This window comes from Zalophus californianus, chromosome 8 (assembly GCF_009762305.2).
Source record: "Zalophus californianus isolate mZalCal1 chromosome 8, mZalCal1.pri.v2, whole genome shotgun sequence".
Lineage (NCBI taxonomy): Eukaryota > Metazoa > Chordata > Mammalia > Carnivora > Otariidae > Zalophus > Zalophus californianus.
In genome coordinates, this window is record NC_045602.1 from 65,884,426 (window position 1) to 65,903,123 (window position 18,698).

At 39.3% G+C, this 18,698-nt stretch overlaps 1 protein-coding gene and 1 pseudogene across 5 annotated transcripts in view; both read left to right on the forward strand.

The window, feature by feature from the left end:
* The first annotated feature begins 5,653 nt into the window (after positions 1-5,653).
* The window catches only part of CCDC88A (coiled-coil domain containing 88A), a 118,409-nt gene continuing 105,364 nt past the window's right edge, over positions 5,654-18,698 (forward strand). For all 5 annotated transcript variants that reach the window (XM_027620946.2, XM_027620947.2, XM_027620948.2 and 2 more), the window contains exons 1-2: positions 5,654-6,528; positions 6,650-6,750. In XM_027620946.2, the coding sequence (XP_027476747.1) occupies positions 6,466-6,528; positions 6,650-6,750 (164 nt within the window). In that variant the 5' untranslated portion in view covers positions 5,654-6,465. The remainder of the gene's footprint in view (positions 6,529-6,649; positions 6,751-18,698) is intronic.
* LOC113937158 lies at positions 16,574-18,193 on the forward strand (annotated as a pseudogene).

Below are 18,698 nucleotides of genomic sequence, written 5' to 3' on the forward strand. Positions count from 1 at the left end.
AGAAAATAAGGTAATTTTTAAAATATGAGACATATTTAGCTCCATGTAACTGAATATTTTATATTGCCATTTTAGTTTAAGAAACCAAAGACAGATATTTAAATTACAAATTTCACAAAATAAAATTTAATCGGAGAACTCTTCTCAAGCTAATATTTGAAAACATGCAACTGACATATATTAATCGAAAATTAGGAAATAAAAACATTTACATTAAGCAATTTTTTAAGTTTCATGTGAATTTTAACTTTCAATAGAAGAACAGCAAATATAAATCTCATATATCAGTAAATGCATTTTTATATAACTTCCTACTGTCATTCAATAGAAGGAAATAAAACATCTTCATATTTCTTTATTTGTAATGGTTATCATCATTTTTACTTTGTATTTTTTGTTATGAGAGCAGATCTACATTTTTTTCTAGGATTAGAAGTATTTAATTGTTTTAGCCCACATTTATTTTCAGTAGCCTAAAAGCACAAGTACTTTATGTAGAAACCTACTTGCTCGTTTCTGTCTATTTTATTAATGATCCATCATTGATTCTGACATAGGCTAGGTTCTGTTTTAACCAGGTATTGCTGATGCCTGTCTCTAGGATGTACATGGGTAGACAGTAGAGGTTGGGAGTAGGTTTACAGTCAGAATAAGAGAGTGATTTTTTTTCACCTTGTAAAGGTCCATTTTATAATATTTTTCCTTTTCTATACTTGTTGTTATTTCTCTTCTATCAGGTTTCCATTTGCTTAGTAGCTTTCCATCAGGAGCATTGGAAGTAGGAATGAGTCACCACCTATTGCGTGGGATTAAGGAATTAAAGGAAGAACCATGCAAACACAAGGAACTGATCACATGATAGGACAGTCATACCCTGGAAATATCTGGTAAGTGACCACTAACTTTCATGTCCTATCACAGCAAACTAGTTAAAGGAATAGGTTAGCACCACCTCACCTAAGACCAAGAAACTGAAAGAAGGAACATTACACCAAGAGAACCTTTTAGCCATACCATAAATTCATGGACTTGACTCATAGGAGAGCCCATCAGGTTCTCACTCAAAAATTATTAATTTTTTTAGACCGTTTTAACAATCCGTGAATTCCCTGCACATGGAAAACGAGAAGCAGCAAATTAAAATGGGGACTTTCGATAGAGATACTGTCAGCAACAAAAACCAAGAGCTGTTCAGTGTAAAATTAAAAACTCAAAACATAGTTGTCTTGGGCCTGTGAATGTAGGTCAAACACTCAGTGCGTTTCTTAAGGGCCTGTGAATGCATAATTATATTAAAAGCACAACACAGTCAGGTTGATTATGAGGATGTATTTCTTTAATAAAAGGTCAATTTCTGTTCAGAATATGCTGTCCAATAAAGCTTAGACAATGACAACTTTCTAGAAGATTTGCATCAAAATGATAACAACTGAAACACAGTTTGGGTGCTGAAAAGGATAAATACCATTATACACAGCTGAGAAATAGAAGAATACATGATGCTTACATATTCTCCTAAGCTTTTCTCTGAAAACAAAATTATATAGACTGGGAAAAACCTGTCTTGAAAGCCATTTATTTTATGATCTCAATTTCTTTTTCGTTCTTCAAATTCACTAGCAAGCAGTAATCGCCTGCTTATGCCTCCTCTAGGTCATTAAGTTAATTAGAGTAGTCCTTCTCGGAAGTTGCTCTGCTGTGAGCTCTTGCCAATTGTTAGGAATTTAAACTGGTCACCATGGTTGAAAGAACAGTCTTTGACGTATTGACTGAAAGTGCCCATAATAGCAAGGCGCTGTCCTAAATGCCAGGGGCACAAGGATGAATTTAAAAATGTCAGTCTCCAAGAGTTCCCCATTTACTCAGAAGAGCATGTCAGCAAGTACGTGTCTTTCAGAGCAAGTTACAGAAATAAAGGGAGGTTAGATACTGTGCAAGGCACAAAAGAGGAAGTGGTCAACTCAACCCGAGGAAGAGGAATGCTTCACGGAGAGAGACACTTGAATCCTGAAGGACGAATGGGAGCTGACCCGGTGAGGAAGCAGAAGAGAACATTTCAGATAGGTGTGGTAGCATGGAATATAATGGTGAATTGGTGGTGGTTCACTTTGTTTGCCCCACAGCAATAGGGCATTTGAGAGGAACCATAAGTAGATGCCCAGTAAGAAACAAAACCAGTATGCCCATTTTACAGTTGAGGAAACGGATGCTCAACTGATGCTCAAAGAAGTTAAACCCTATACCGAATTCTTCTTTCCCTCTCATTAGGTAACATTTCTCTTAAAAGTATGTTAGATAATTAAGACATATGCCTTCTGTGATCTTAGGTGAGTTTAAAATCTTATTCATTAGCTCAAGAGGACTTAGAGACCCTGTTGAAAAGTATATGAGAGATTGGATTTCTTGATGGCATTTCTTCCTAAATACTCGTGAAGTAATGGTGCCAATCTTTTTAAAAAAAAATAAAACAGCTTTTTTGAGAATTGACAATTTACCACATAAGGTATCCAGTTAAATGATTTTTAGTATATTCACAGAACTGTGCATCTATCACAACTTTAGAATATTTTCATTTTCTCAAAAAGAAACCATGCATCCCTAAGCCACTAACCTCATTTCCTCCCAACTGCCTCAGATCTAGGCAACCACTAATCTACTTTTTATCTATACAGATTGGTCTCTTCTGGACATTTCATATTGATGAAATCATACAATATGTGCTACTTTGTGACCGGTTTCTTTAAACATAGCATAATGTTTTCAGGATTCATCCATGTTGTAGTATGTATCATACTTTATTCTTTTTTATTGCCAAAATATTCTATTGTATTGATATAATACATTTCATTTATTCATTTATCAGTTCATGGACATTTGGGTTGTTTCTATTTTTTGGCTATTATAAACAACGGTGCCATTCTGCTGTTGTATTTGTGTTATTTTTATTATACTAGCTTATGGATGTGATTAGCTCTGTAAATATGTGTCACCCAATATATTTCTGGAGTGAGTCTATCACTTACTATAGTAGATCAAGATGAAGGTAAACATGGGTGCTTTTGGTATACAGATAGTATTAGGTATGTGTAACCTGCAGGGGAAGCATCAATTATAATACACAAGAGAGAATCATTCTCTAGTGACTTCTAAATGGGATCATGGTCCATTCCAAACATTTAACTTCTGATCAGAAAAGAGCAGAACAAATAACTTGGGACCTAGTCAGATAGGTATGATTTTTTTCCAAAGCCCTTTCCTGCTGGATTTAACATTTGAAGGAAAGATGAATTCAGGATAAATAAATGACTACCGAGTACCAAAAAAAAAAAAAAAAAAAAAAAAAAAATACCTGGAAGAAATCTTGAGTAATCTCTTCCTAAGTGAAAGGAAGATAGGAGGAAACTTTTGGATTTAATCTTACAGGATGTTGCAATTTGAAGACCATTAAATTGTGTATAATGTACAATCCCTTTTTTGCCAGACAAAGAAGTTTCCTGATTGTACTCTTGAGATATTATAAAGCATTTCTAAGGCTGCTGTTAAACTAGGGAATTGTGAATTGGTAGGTTTTCAAATAAGTTACTCCAGACCTCAGTCGGGTCTAAAGCTTCCTGTTTTTACAATTAACTCCTCATGTTTCTTTGTTGAGAGAGAGAGAGAGAGAGAGAGAGAGAGAGAGAGAGAGAGAGAGTGTGTGTGTGTGTGTGTGTGTGTATGTGTAAAAGCTAAAGATAGACCAGGAAGCATCTGGGGCCATTTGGCTGTAGAGGGGAATCCAGATTTGTGAGGGCTAGCTTTACATGTAAACTGAATACACAATTCTATCTTAATGTGCTAACACTTTGGTCATCACTGTCCAAAATGCCCCTAGCTTATTGTACCTGGTATTAATACTTTATGAGTTTTTCATCTATGGATGAAGCAGGTGGGTCTATCTGAAGATAAACCCCAGTATACGCATGAGCACTTCCATGTTGTTTGGTCGAGCTTCCTAGGGATTACAAAGAAAAGTGGGCATATCAGGCATTGGGCAGCTCTGAAAGCCATGCTTTCTTCCTGGTGCCAGCTCTCTCTTGGTCTGCATTTCCAAATAAAGGATTGTGATTAAGAAAGAGTCATCAAGAGCAGAAGGAAAAGACTGCTAGCAACCAGGATGCCCCAAAGCTGTGTACCGGCCCAGGCAATGCAAGGTTCTACTCTGTACACACCTTGCAAAGTGCCACATGAATGCATCCTAATTTTAATTAAGATGATTTTGGAAGGGCCTTTCTCTGGTCTCTACAGCGAGATCCTTTCTCCTCTAACTGAAATAGGAAAAGTTACATTTCAAGTTTTTTCCTAAAGATTCTTCATTTGGGGGGTATAATGATGAAAACAACATCAAGAACATTTATGGAGCACTTATTATAGGTTGCCATTTAATTTAACCCTATTATTAGCCCTGCCTTATACATGAAGAAAGTGAAGCACAGAGAGGTTCACTAGCTTGCCTAGGCTCACACAGCTGGTAGGTATTTGAAGCAGGCAGGAAGACTCTAGAGCCCAGGCTCTCAATGACCTAATTAAGAAATTTTGCTGTTTCTTAATTTAGTGTTATAAAACATTTTTACTGCTTTTAAAATATCATATAAGTACTCAAAGTAGAGATTTATGTAAATGTAAACAGCACACACTGCAAAACTTTAATACTATATTTATTTTATCAAAAAATTGTTTTACATGCCCATTTTGGCCAGGGAAAGAGGTTTTTATGTTCCTTCAAAATGAGGAGTTAACATTTGATTTTGCTGGGGGAACTGTTAAAATTACTTCGATGATTCCAGTCGTGCATAGCATAGATTTATGACAAATATGTAATCTGTTTGTCACCCATCTTGGATGACTTTCAAATGTTTCCTTTTAGTAGCTCTTGATTTTGTTTGGATTTTTTTTTCAATTGCCAGATAATCAAACAACAATGTCTGAATCACGTTTGCTCTAGTCAGGGAATACCATGTTGAAAGACAGCTTTGGTTATTTAAAATCCTACTACATTCACTTGCAACTTTGAAGAGCATTCATGCTTTAGTGACCTGGATTTTTTAAAGGAGAAGAGGAAAAAAGAAAAAACAAAACCAAGTTTGCAGCTCAAGTCCCTCTTTTGCTGTTTGCTGCATTGAGTTTGCCTACTCCGTTTTGCGGGCGAAAGCACGCTTAAGAAACCAAATCAAACTGTCCGAAAAAGGCAGTCTGCATCCCTCATGTTTAAAAGAGAAGGATTTCGTTCCCTCTCCTTCACACATCAAAGAAGGCACTCGGGGAGGAAATAAACCATAATTAGGCATGAGCGACCGAGCAAAGAGACCCCTTCCTCTGCCTTCCCCATCCCCGCCCCCCACGCCCTGGCAACAGTCCTGGGCTCGAGCGAGGCGCGGGTCACCGCAGCAGCTGCAGCGAGCGCGTCCACGCCCGCGCCCGCCGCCAAAATCTGGGCGGCGGCGGGGCCGACCCGGGGGGCGCGCGCGCTCGGGAGCGCGCTCATGCAGCGGTTTTCTTCTCCCACAATCCAGAGGCTGCGGCGCGGGAGGGGCGGTGAGTCGGCGGAAGGATATGGGCGCGGAGGGAGAAGCGCGCTCCCTTTGACGGAGGGCTCGTGGCTCTGGTTGGGCGGCGAGGAGCGGGGTGTGATGCGGCACTGCGGCTCGGGGGCCGTTACTCCGGCTCCTCCAGAGAGGGCGGAGGAGGAGGCTGGAGCGCGGCGGTGATTTTGTGCCAGGGCTTCCCAGAGGCGCGCTGAAAAGCCTGCGGGGCTCAGGAAACTGGGGGGTTAGGGACACCCATTCAAGCCCCCACCCCCCGGGAGGGGAAGGGGGCTGGAGGCGAGGCTTGAGGGCGGCGGAGGGATGGTGTCTGCTCGGGGGGAAGAGGCGAGCCTTGCCTGTCGTTGGTGAGGGGCTGCTGGCAGGGGAGGCTCCGCGGATCGAAGCGGCTCCATGCCCACTGGTGGGTGGAACGTGTTGAGCGGAACGCGGAGGTCGAGCCTGGCTGCTGCTCGGAACCCCTAACGTGGTATCTAACGTGGTATTTAATTTAGCCCACGTTGGGATTAATTCGTTGCGGGCAGCTGCGCTGGTCTGGCTCCTTTAGAAGCTGGGCAACCTTGACGGGCTTTTTGTCTTGCTGCTCCAGCCCCCTTTCCCTTCCTCCTCCTCCAGATGCCTTTTCTCTGCCCCTCCTCGCCCGGTACAGACATTTCCAGCGCAAGCTGCCGCTCGTGGCTGCTGTCGAAGCCGCTTCTCGGATTTTCGGCTCATTCCCCTCTGGGGTGTTTTTTGAGGAGGGAGAGTTTTTCTCCCCTCCACGATGGGATTTTCTTCCTGTGCCAAAATGGACTTTCATTGATTTCTACTTACTTCAACGTTTAGTGATCCCTTCCCTAGGCGTATTTTTGTGGTAGTTCCCTTTTTCAAATACATTATCTGTAAAATGGAGAACGAGATTTTTACTCCCCTTCTGGAGCAGTTTATGACCAGCCCTTTGGTCACTTGGGTAAGTAGGGTTTTGGATATTTATTTTACATTTTGCTGCATTATTTTACATTTTGCTGCATTATTTGTCGCCGCGGAGATGGAGATGGGCGTTCGTGTCCTAAATGATCATTCTGTTCTAGGTTAAAACGTTTGGACCTCTCGCTGCAGGAAATGGGACCAACTTGGATGAATATGTGGCTTTGGTGGATGGGGTATTCTTGAACCAGGTCATGCTCCAAATGTAAGTGTCCTTTTCCTCTTTTCTAGGTAACTTGTTTTCTTTGAAAAAGGGTATACTGAGAACTTAGAGACTTTATGTTTGAGGCTCCTAATTTGGTTCTTTGGCCAAAAGAATTCAGGTGGTTTAAGAATTGGACCTTGAAAGGGGTGATAGTCTTACGTGCCCACCAGCCCATTTATCACAACCTAATAATTATACCTGTTAAAATTGTGAAACTTTAATTTTTATTCTGCAAACCGTGTATTGTCACTTATTGTCTTCAGTGCTGAAATCCAAACCACATTGTCCTCCAATAATTTGGTAAAAATAGAATATGAGAATAGTTTCCTGAGGGGGAATAAAGGCTCTACTGTGAAGTTATGTGTATTTGATGCAGAAATGTTTCTTATTAACCTCTGTGTCTAAAAATAAGTGGCTCAAATTTTGAAACTGGTGAAATAATAACAGATTTCAGAAGAGAGAATTTCAAATAACAGTTCTGATTGGTGAGAACTCTTGCTGTAGCAAGTAATTTAAGTGGGTACAGTAACTCAAGTCTGTTGAGATTATTATGTGAATTAACAGATTAATATTTAGGAGATCATTTTAAAGTATTTTTAAGGGAGTTGTGAAATGCCAGTAGCTGACATCTTGATGACAAGTAATGATTTTAGTAGGAAAATCTTTGTCTTTTATGTTTGTGATACTGGGTTTGTAATAAGTAGGAAAGTTTTTTTAGGATGGGAATTGATATCAAAATCATAAGGGTAGGTAGATCAGTGAAATAAAAACCATTTTTATCATTATAGGTATTGTAGCATACATGCATTCTAAGTACATCTGTGTAGGTTTTCTAAGTACAAACTCTGAATGTTATAGTTGTGCTCAAAATAATGTGTATTTAGCCTTCTGTCTCTTGAATAGAATCTGATTACAAGAGTAGTTTGGAACTTTAAATTTCAAGGCATTCTTACCTTTTATATATGTGGGAATTTGGTGCATTATTAATAAATAATTGTTACTAAGGAATAAGCCTACTGTGAATAGGCTAATAAAGTGTCATTTCTGTATTTTGTATGAAATTATGTTTCTTTTTAGATTTTTTATTTAAAAAATGTAGAAGTCACATTCATAAATGTTCCAGTGGTAACTTCTCAGTCTGTGTGCTCAGAGATATTTGTAGTCTGTGTGCTGTTTTGATGTATGTGTTGATCCTACAGGGAAGTATTATACTACTATATACTTTCTGAAGGTGTTTTATTTGTATAGGCACCCAAAGAAGTATATATATATTATCTAAATGTGTGTATACATTTTTTTCTTTAAGAAAGGAAAAAGGAATGTAGACATTACTTATTTCCAGGGTTAGTAAACATATTTTTGGCAGCTCTCCCCTGGAACTATTTTTTGTCTTTGAGCTATCCCATTATTCTCTAAGCAAAATGGTAGAATAATTAAATTGACTTCTATTTTAGGGAACACACATGACAGGAAGGGTAGCTATTACAGTAGATACTCAGAATTTGTTCCCCTCTCTTGTTTTTAGACAGAAAATTTTGAAATTGTATTCTGAACCCTAAAAAAAAAGGTGTTTTTACAAAATAGGAAAATACATTACTTTAGTTTTCCACTTCATTTATTTATTTTTAAAGTGGGTTTCATGCCCAAGGTGTGAGTCTTGAACTCATGACCCTGAGATTGAGAGTCTCATGCTCTACTGACTGAGCCAGCCAGGCACCCCTTGTTTTCCACTTTAATGTTTTTTATTTGAATGATTCTTTTTCCAAAAAATACTTAGATTTTTTTGAGTCCTATTCAGTTAGCGGAGGTGCTAAAAACAGACACTTTAGCTTGTTTCCATTTTGAGTGCAGTTTTATATTTAAAAATACATTATGTATATTTTGAAAGTAATGGTGTTTCAAAATAGTAGTTGCCAGGTTTTTTTTTTTTTTTTTTTTTGGAGGATGAGCTCCATTCCAAACCTCAAATCTGCTTCTGTTTTCAGTTCCACCTCTCAGTTTCTTTTAAAAGTTTTTTCAATGTCCTAATTTTGTTCTGAATGACCTATATAAATTAAAAGGAAAGAAAATTAATAAAAGAAGGAAGAAGTAGGCATTAGTTTTTTAAAAAATAATTTGCTAAAATAAGATAAATTTATTTTAATGAATTATTTGCCTAATAGAGCTACAAAATATACATTGTTTTTAAAGCTATATTTTGCTAACTTTAAAATCATTAAGATTTCTGGGGCGCCTAGGTGGCTTAGTCGTTGGGCGTCTGCCTTTGGCTCAGGTCATGATCCCAGGGTCCTGGGATCGGGCTCCCTGCTCAGCGGGAAGCCTGCTTCTCCCTCTCCCACTCCCCCTGCTTGTGTTTCTGCTCTCGCTGTCTCTCTCTCTCTGTCAAATAAATAAATAAAATCTTCAAATAAAAAAAATCATTAAGATTTCTGTTGAGTACTTTACTCAAGTTAATGTACTCTATTAAATTGTCAGTTGACTGTACCCAGTAAGTTAAATTAAAAGTTAGACTTAATCTAAGTCATTTCTGACTTTGTTCTGATTTGTTTACAGAATTTGTGAGTGAGAACCCTTTCTAAATAAAACTATATACTTTTCTTCATGTTTGTTTTGCTTGGAGTTCGTTGAGCTTCTTGGATCTGTCAGTTTGTGGTTTTTAACAAATTCAGAAAAATTTTGGCCATTATTTTAAAAAATACATATTTATAAAGAATATTTAAGTGTGTGTGTGTGTGTGTGTGTGTGTGTGTGTGTGTGTGTATTTTTCCTGCCCCCACTTCCCTTTTTGGAAGTCCAATTACATGTAAATCAGACTGCTTGATGTTCACTGATGTTCTTTTCAGTTTTTTTCAGTCTTCTCTGTTTCATTTTAGATTATCTTGCTATGTCTCCAACTTCATTAATCTTTTTTTCTGTAATGTTTAATTTGCTGTTAATTGTGTCCAGCATATTTTTCATTTCAGACATTACAGTTTTATTCTAGAAATTCGGTCCTTTTTTATATCTCCCATTTCTATAGCTTTGATGCTTTGTCTTTTCTGTAGCTTCTTGAGCATATGGAATATAGTTATAACTAAATTAAGGTTTATTTCTACTAATTCTGTCTGTATCATTTCTAGATTGGTTTTGATTGATTTTTCTCCTCATAAAGGATTGCGTTTTCTTGCTTTTGCATACCTGGTAATTTTTGATTGGATGTTAGACATTTGGTATTTTACCTTGTTGGGTACTGGGTATTTTTGTATTTCATTAGGTATTCTTGAGCTTTGTTCTGGGATATAGTTAAATTACTTGGAAACAGTTTGATCTTTTTGGATCCTGCTTTTAAGTTGTATCAGGTAGTACCGCTTTGTCACTCTATTGGCAAAACCCTCTGAGTACTTTGGGTGGTGAAAACGAGGTATTCCTGGATGTGTGTGAGGCTTGGGTGGTGTTCCCTCTAATCCTTTTTGGTGGTTTTTTTCACTGTTCTTGGGTAGTTTCCACATGTGTATATACTAAAAGTACTCAGTGGAAGACTTGAGGGATACCCTCTGCAGATCTCTGGATTTTTTTGTGAACCTCTTTATTCTTAGGTTCTCTACTTTGTATATGACAGTCACCTTGCTGTTTCTAGATTAAGTTCCACCTCACCTCAGGGAGGTCATTGCTCTACCTGGGTTCTCCATCTGTTGTATGGCCTAGGAACTCTTTCAAAGTAATAAGTTGGGGCAATTGAGGATTCATCTTGTACGTTTCCCACCTATCAAGGATCTACTGTCCTTTGTTGCCTGATGTCCATTGCCTTGAAAAACACTTAATATATTTTGTCCTTTTTTTCCAGTTGTTTCAGGCAAGAGGGTAAATTTGGTTCCTGATATTCCATCTTGGCCAAAGTAGAAATCTGTTCATATACTTACAATTACACCTTTGACCTGCCACTCTTGTACTCCTGTTTTCAGTTGTGACATAGAATTTTGTTATAGAAGGCTTATGGTAGAATTTTTTTTTATCTACAGTGTTTACTAAAAGTAATAATATTGATTAGTGTCTTTGGATTTGCCATTTTGGACCTTGTGTGCATTGACTTCTTCATGCCAGTTTACCAGCTCTGCCTTATAATTTTGAAATCTGTTCACTTGCGATTCACTGCATTTTGAGATGAATCCTGGATTTCATTGAGTAGCTCTTTGAATCAAAGAATTTCTGTAAGAGCTTGTGACATGGCATCAGTCCTCTTTAATGGGAAGGGGAAGCTCTTTAGAGATTGGGAATGATGGGCCAGCTCTTCTGCATGCCACAGGGCATTTTTGTACTTCAACCAAATGAAATCTTTCTTTCTCAGTGCAAGTTATCAGACTTGGGCTTGGTGACAGTAGAAATAATCATTTCTCTATTTGAGATGTCATGCAGTTCTGTAACCCATTTTGAATATTACTTTCTATGAAATTTTAGCAAGTTTATACCATTGTGAATTTCATAATTCTAAAGTTTAAAAAGTGTGTATTCATATTACCTAAGCAGTTGAAAATATGGATATATTAGGGTTTTAAATATTGAGAACATTGTTAATGGTATCAGAACAATGATATGATTCAACCGCATTAGATAACTATAGAGATCTCTACTGACCGTTACGATATACTTGTTATGGCTTTTCTTGTTTTAGAATCTTGAGTTGGAAGGAACTTTAGAAGTCCTCTATTCTGAAAATCATTTTTTAACTTAAAAAATTAACAGGGACAAAAATTAAATGATGCATGGTCATGTAGATTCTCCTTAAGTATTTTCTGAGAAGCAGCTTCGTAAAAGTATATCTAAAAGAAGCCATTTGTCTAATAGAGGAAGTAAACTGAGAAGTGTTCCTTAGTTCTATGAATGTTTAAGATTCAAAACTAAGGGGAGGTGGATGGAAGAGGGATAAAATAGATAAAGGAGATCAAGAGTACATTTACCTTGATGAGCACTGAGTAATGTATAGGATTGTTGAATCATATATTGTACACCTGAAACTAATATAACACTGTATGTTAATTATACTTCAATTAAAAAAAAGATTCAAAAGTAGATTGTGTTAACTTTATGACTATAATGACCTTAAAATGACTTATAAAATATATGGGTTTCTTACCCAAGTATGGCATTGACTCTGAATTTTGTTATGGGCATCTCAGGTTTTCTCATTGGACCTCATATTTTTTGTTGAGTTTACTGTTTTTGTTTTTTGCTTCTTTAAAAACACACTTAGGATATAGTCATAGTTGCTGTCTTATTACCAAGTTTTGTGATTTATCTTCTAAATATTTCTTAGATGCATCCCTGACTTTTGAATTAATGTGGTAGCCCTGACTGGTCTTACTTTTGGGCTTGCCTCTCTTCAAGTTTCTTCTCATCTGTGATCATATGTGCTTCTCTAAGACTCTAAATGTGTTTTGGTAATAGCATTTATCTCACTGGATTGCAGCTCTTGGTATGTCTGATTCCACTGACTAACCTGAAGTCATGGACTGTAGCTTTCATCTTTATTCCTAGCATAGTGCTTGACATACAGTAGGTACTTGATATACTTCTGTTGAATATATGAATAATGGAGAGATAATGTGGTAAAGTAGAATAAATTTGGGCTTTGAGTCAGACAGACTTTAAGTCAGACAGGGTTTAATTCTCACTATGCTACTTATTAGCATATGACCTTAAACAATTTACTTAGTATTTCGAAATCTCAGTTCCTACATCTATGGGATGAAGGATAATGTTTCCTTCCTGGAGTAGACTTAATCTCTAATAAGGCACAGATAGTATCTATTTTCTGTTTTGTTGACCACTGTATCCCCAGTGTTGGTTGCTATCATTAGTGTTATCATTTGCTAGGCCATACCTACCTATTTCTGTTTCTTCAAACAAATCATGATCATTCACAGCTTAGTTTTGCATAATCTCTGTTGGTGTCACCTCTATATAGCTGTATGATCGTTAGCAAGTTACTTCTCAATTTCTTCATTTATAATTAGGATAAAAGGAATCACAGGGTTATGAGAATCAAATAGGATAATTTGTGCACAGTGCTTAGCAAAAGGCAAGATTAAATATTGTTAGCTATTGATCTTTGTTTTATTTCTATTATTATAATCATTTTTCCATACAGTGCCCTTTCCCCTTTTTTTTGCCTAGCAAGTTTTTGCTCATTCTTTAACAACCTCTGAAGTCTCTTGGCATAGTTAGTTGCTCTCTCCCCTATCATCCCATATCTGTCTTTACCAAATTGTGTTAAAGTGCTGCAGCTACTAGATAGTTAGCATTTAGAGGCTAGAGATTTTTGTTATGTATCACCAGCACCTAGCATAGATTTGGTATGTCACAAGTTTTTATTAAATGTCAAAGGAGTGAATGAAACATTTTATAATTTTATTAACTTTTAAAATTTTGAGAACTCCAGTTTTAGTATTGTAGAATTTAGTTTGTTTTACCTTTTTTTTTTTTTTTTTAAGAGAGAATGAGAGAGAGCATGAGCAAGTGTAAGTTAGCATGACTGTGGTGGGGAAGGACAGAGGAAAAGGGAGAGAATCTCCAGCAGACCCTTCCTGAGAAAGGAGCTGGCTCGATCCCCAATCCCATGACCCTGAGATCATGACTGGAGCTGAAACCAAGAGTCAGGCACTTCACCAACTGAGCCACCCAGGCTCCCCTAGCTTGTCTTCTATTTCTCTTCTTTTGTTCTTTCTCTGTCTCATTATTTAATTACCTTTATTGAATATTTTCCCCACCTATGTTATGTCTAGCCTGAGTTGAGGTTATAAGAACAAGTCATAGTCCATGCTTTTGTATGGTATTAGAATATACAGTAACTGGGGTGCCTGGGTGGCTCAGTTGGTTAAGTGTCTGCCTTCGGCTCAGGTCATGATCCCGAGGCCTGGGATTGAGCCCTCCATTGGGCTCCCTGCTCAGTGGGGAGTCTGCTTCTCCTTCTGCCTACCCCCACTTGTGCTCATTCTCTCTCTCAAATAAATAAATAAAAGCTTTAAAAAAAGAATATACAAAAAAAAAAGAATATACAGTGACTTTGGTTTGGTTTCCAATAATGTTACTGATGATGTTGAACATGTTGAGATTTTTTTTCCACAGCCTTATGTTGGACTGATGTCTTTAAGAGCAGTCCATTGTGATTGTCTAATTCTCTGATTCATATCTAATTAAGCTATAAAAAGTGATAAGAGAACAAAAAGTAGTTGCTACATATGGGAGTATTTTTTAATTTTTTAACTGAAAATTTTCTCTATCACATGTATTAATATGGGAAACTCAAAGGAACAGCAATTCTTTATTTTTATTTTTTTATTTTTTTATTTTATTTACTTATTTTTTTAAGTAATTTCTCCACCCAATGTGGGGCTTGAACTCAATCCCAAGATCAAGTGGCACACTCTACCAACTGAGCCAGCCAGGTGCCCCAAGGAACATCAGTTCTTAACTACACTCTTTCAGAACACCAATTGACCTTCGTTTAGGATTTATGAAACAGATTGGTCCCACTCTAAGCATAATGTTTCAACATTTAAAAATGATATTTGAGATTTTAGCTGATATTAAGAGATGTCTGTCTAATAATTTAGTCATTACCAAGCTAGCTACTTTTAGAGAGTTGCTGTGGTATAGAGGAAGAAACTACCTCGAAAGTTATAAATTTAATTCCTGGATCAGGATGGTTGGTGGAGCAGTCAAAACACACACAACATTTGTTGGTTAGTTTACTGTATTACATGGATGTGGTTTGTGGCACCCCCAAAACATTTACAATAGCAAGATCAAAGATCACTGATCACAGATCATCGTAAATACTATAGTAATGAAAAGTTTGAAATACTGCAAGAATTACCAAAATGTGACACAGAGACAGAAAGTGAGCAAATGCTGGGGCGCCTGGGTGGCTTAGTTGTTAAGCATCTGCCTCCAGCTCAGGTCATAATCCCAGGGTCCTGGGATCGAGCCCTGCATTGGGCTCCCTGCTCAGCAGGAAGCCTGCTTCTCCCTCTCCCACTCCCCCTGCTTGTATTCCCTCTCGCTGTGTCTCTCTCTGTCAAATAAATAAATAAAATCTTTAAAAAAAAAAAGTGAGCAAATACTGTTGGAGAAATAGTGCCAATAGACTTTATTAACAGATTTTCATAAACCTTCCATTTGTAAAAAACGTAATTATCTACAACGTTCAGTAAAGTGAAGTGCAATAAAAAGAGGTAACGTCTGATTTTATTCCTGTGCTATCTTAGCTCTGTTTTGCTAGTTCAATATTTAATAAAACTAGGTTGATGAAACCAACTTTATTCTGACATTTGTGAGACTCAGGGCAAGCATTCATTTACCACAATAGGCCTAAATATTTAAAGATTATAAACCAAGCTAATAAACTGTTGGCTATGTTCTGATCTTTTATCTTGAAAAATATACCTTCAGAGTGACTTAAAAGGAAAGATTCAAATTTAGAATTTATAGAATTGAGAATTCAAGTATTCGATTTCACATCAGAATGTCGTGGAGCCCAACCTCCTCCCCACATCCCTAGCTCTAACACCACAGACAGGTCTCATGTGCATGCCTGTGGACACCCTGCATGCATGCCCAAGATCCAAGCTCTTCCAAACAGTAGTCCTTGGCACAGGGGTATATACGTCTGTAGCATAGTCCATCCTCAGGACAGACCTAGGAAAGATTCCTGTGCAAGCCTTGTAATTGGGTTAGAGATATTTGGGCAAGAAATTCCAGAGTTCCAGGTGACTGCAATGGAATCTAAGAGGGGAAGTGTATGGGTATATCCTGTAGTTTCCATGGATTCTTTGCCCAGTGGTGAAGGGCGTGGCCTGAGGAGCGCCAGAGTGGGTCTAGGGGCTGAGATCCGTTTTGCCAGGATCTAAATACAGTACTCGGTGAGAAGGCTGAAGGGATGGTTCCATCGGAGATCAGCTTAGTCGTTGAGTAATTTCTGAGTGCTCACTGTATCACAAGCTATCTGCTGGAAGCTGGGGATATGATGCTGAATAAGGTGTGATCTTTGCTCACTAGTGAGGGGGACAACATGCAGATACACTGCAGTGTGGTAAATGTGCTATATAGTGGGATTGTGTTCTTGAAATAATGCACCAAGAGGAAGGGGGGAGATGTGAACCAGGACGTGACCCTCGAGTAGGACCGATCTGGTAAGTTGGAGCCAGGAACGTGGGAGTCGGAGGAAAATGGCGTGAAAAGGGGCATAAATATGTGACAAAAATAGTAGAATCAAATAACTATAGGTTATTTTGTATGGCCGAAGCAGAGATCATATGCTTCTTTTTTTCTTTTTTTTTAAAGATTTTATTTATTTGACAGAGACATAGAGAACATGCAAGTAGGCAGAGCTGCAGGCAGAGGGAGAGGGAGAAGCAGACTCCCCGCCGAGCGGGGGGAGCCCGATGCGGGGCTCGACCCCGGGACCCCGGGATCATGACCGGAGCTGAAGGCAGCCGCCCAACTGACTGAGCCACCCAGGTGCCCCGAGATTATATGCTTCTTGCACGTAGGAGATGAGTTTGAAGAGGTGGGGATTGGGAGACTGTCCTTAGATACCATGTTAAGAAGATTGGATTTTTTTCCTATAGAGACATGTGTTACTTCATATTCTCTCTGGAGAAACAGAACTACCAAGGGGTGTGTGTGCGTGTGCGTGTGTGTGTGTATACAGAGAGAGAGAGATTTATTTTAAGGAATTGGCTCATGAGATTGTGGAGGATTGGCTAGTTTAAAAACTGATGGGGGCTTGGCCGCCCAGACGCAGAAAATACAGGAGGAGTAGTGAGCCACTGAATAAGCTTCCAAAATGATGCCCACACCAGTTATCCTGTGGAAAGAGGGGACCAATAGCTCCCAAGGCATCCCCCAGCTTGTAAGTAACATCAGTGCCTGCCAGGTGATTGCGGAGGCTGTAGGAACCACCCTGGGCCCTCGTGGCATGGACAAGCTGATTGTAGATGGCCGAGGCAAAGCAATAATTTCTAAAGATGGGACCACAATTCTGAAACTCCTTGATGTTGTCCATCCTGCAGCAAAGACTTTAGTGGACATTGCCAAATCCCAAGATGCTGAGGTTGGTGATGGTACCACCTCAGTGACCTTCCTGGCTGCAGTTTCTGAAGCAAGTGAAACCCTATGTGGTGGAAGGTTTGCACCCACAGATCACCATCTGAGCTTTCCGCACTGCCACCCAGTTCGCAGTTAACAAGATCAAAGAGGTTGCTATGACCGTGAAGAAGGAAGATAAAGTGGAGCAGAGGAAGCTGCTGGAGAAGTGTGCCATGACTGCTCTGAGCGCCAAGCTGATTTCCCAGCAGAAAGCCTTCTTCGCAAAGATGGTGGTGGATTCGGTGATAATGCTCAATGATTTGTTGCAGCTTAAAATAATTGGAATCAAGAAGGTGCAAGGTGATGTCCTAGAGGAGTCCCAGCTGGTAGCAGGCATCACATTCAAGAAGACTTTCTCTTATGCTGGGTTTGAAATGCAACCCAAAAAGTACAATAATCCAGTGATTGGCCATTTAAATGTTGAGCTTGAGCTGAAAGCTGAGAAAGATAATGCTGAAATCAGAGTCCACACGGTTGAGGATTATCAGGCAATTGTTGATACTGAATGGAACATTATGACAAGTTAGAGAGGATCCATCATTCTGGAGCCAAAGTCGTCTTGTCGAAACTCCCCATCAGGGATGTGGCCACCCAGTACTTTGCCGACAGGGACATGTTCTGTGCTGGCCGAGTGCTGGAGGAGGATCTGAAGAGGACGATGATGGCCTGCAGAGGCTCCATCCAAATGAATGTGAATGCTCTATCATCAGATGTGCTGGGCCGCTGCCAGGTCTTTGAAGAGACCCAGATTGGAGGCGAGAGGTACAATTTCTTCACTAGCTGCCCCAAGGCCAAGACCTGCACTATCATCCTTCCTGGTGGTGCTGAGCAGTTTATGGAGGAGACAGAGCGGTCCCTGCATGACGCCATCATGATTGCCAGGAGGGCCATCAAGAATGATTCAGTGGTGGCTGGTGGCGGGACCGTTAAGATGGAGCTCTCCAAGTACCTGTGGGATTACTCAAGGACCATTCCAGGAAAACAGCAGCTGTTGATTGGGGCATATGCCAAGGCCTTGGAAATTATCCCACGCCAGCTGTGTGACAATGCTGGCTTTGATGCCACAAACATCCTCAACAAGCTGCAGGTTCGGCATGCGCAGGAGGGCATGTGGTACGGAGTGGACATCAACAATGAGGACATTGCTGACAACTTTGAGGCCTTCGTGTGGGAGCCAGCCATGGTGCGCATCAGTGCCCCGACCACAGCCTCTGAGGCCACCTGCCTTATCGTGTCGGTAGATGAAACCATCAAAAACCCTCGCTCAACAGTGGACGCTCCCCCAGCTACAGGCCGTGGCTGGAGCCGCCCTCATTGAGAGGTACCCTGCCCCTCACTTGAGTGGCTGGCAGGCTGGCTGCAGGGTATGCTTACTCTCCCTGTATTGGTCCATTGGTATTACGAGGAAAGGGTAGTAGTTGGCCCACTCTGTTCTCACTAGAGGTTATTTAAATAAATGTAAGACTTAGGAAAAAAAAAACAAATTGATGGAGCAGGGTGGCAGGCTGGCAGGCTGAAGACTCAGGGAATTGCATTGAGTTCAAAAGCAGCTTGCTAGGAGGTCAGCCTTTGTTCCAATAACACCTTCAAATGATTGGATGAAGCCCCCTGACATTATGGAGGGTAATCTGCTTTACTCAAAGTCTTTTGATTTATGTGTTCATCTTATCCAAAGAAACACCTTCATAGAACATCCAGAATAATATTTGACCAAATATCTATGCACTGTGGTCCATCAAAGTTGACACATAAAATTAAACATCATAACTAGTGATGCTATGATGGTCTACAGATATTTGGGGGGGGTCTGTGGTAATTTAGGA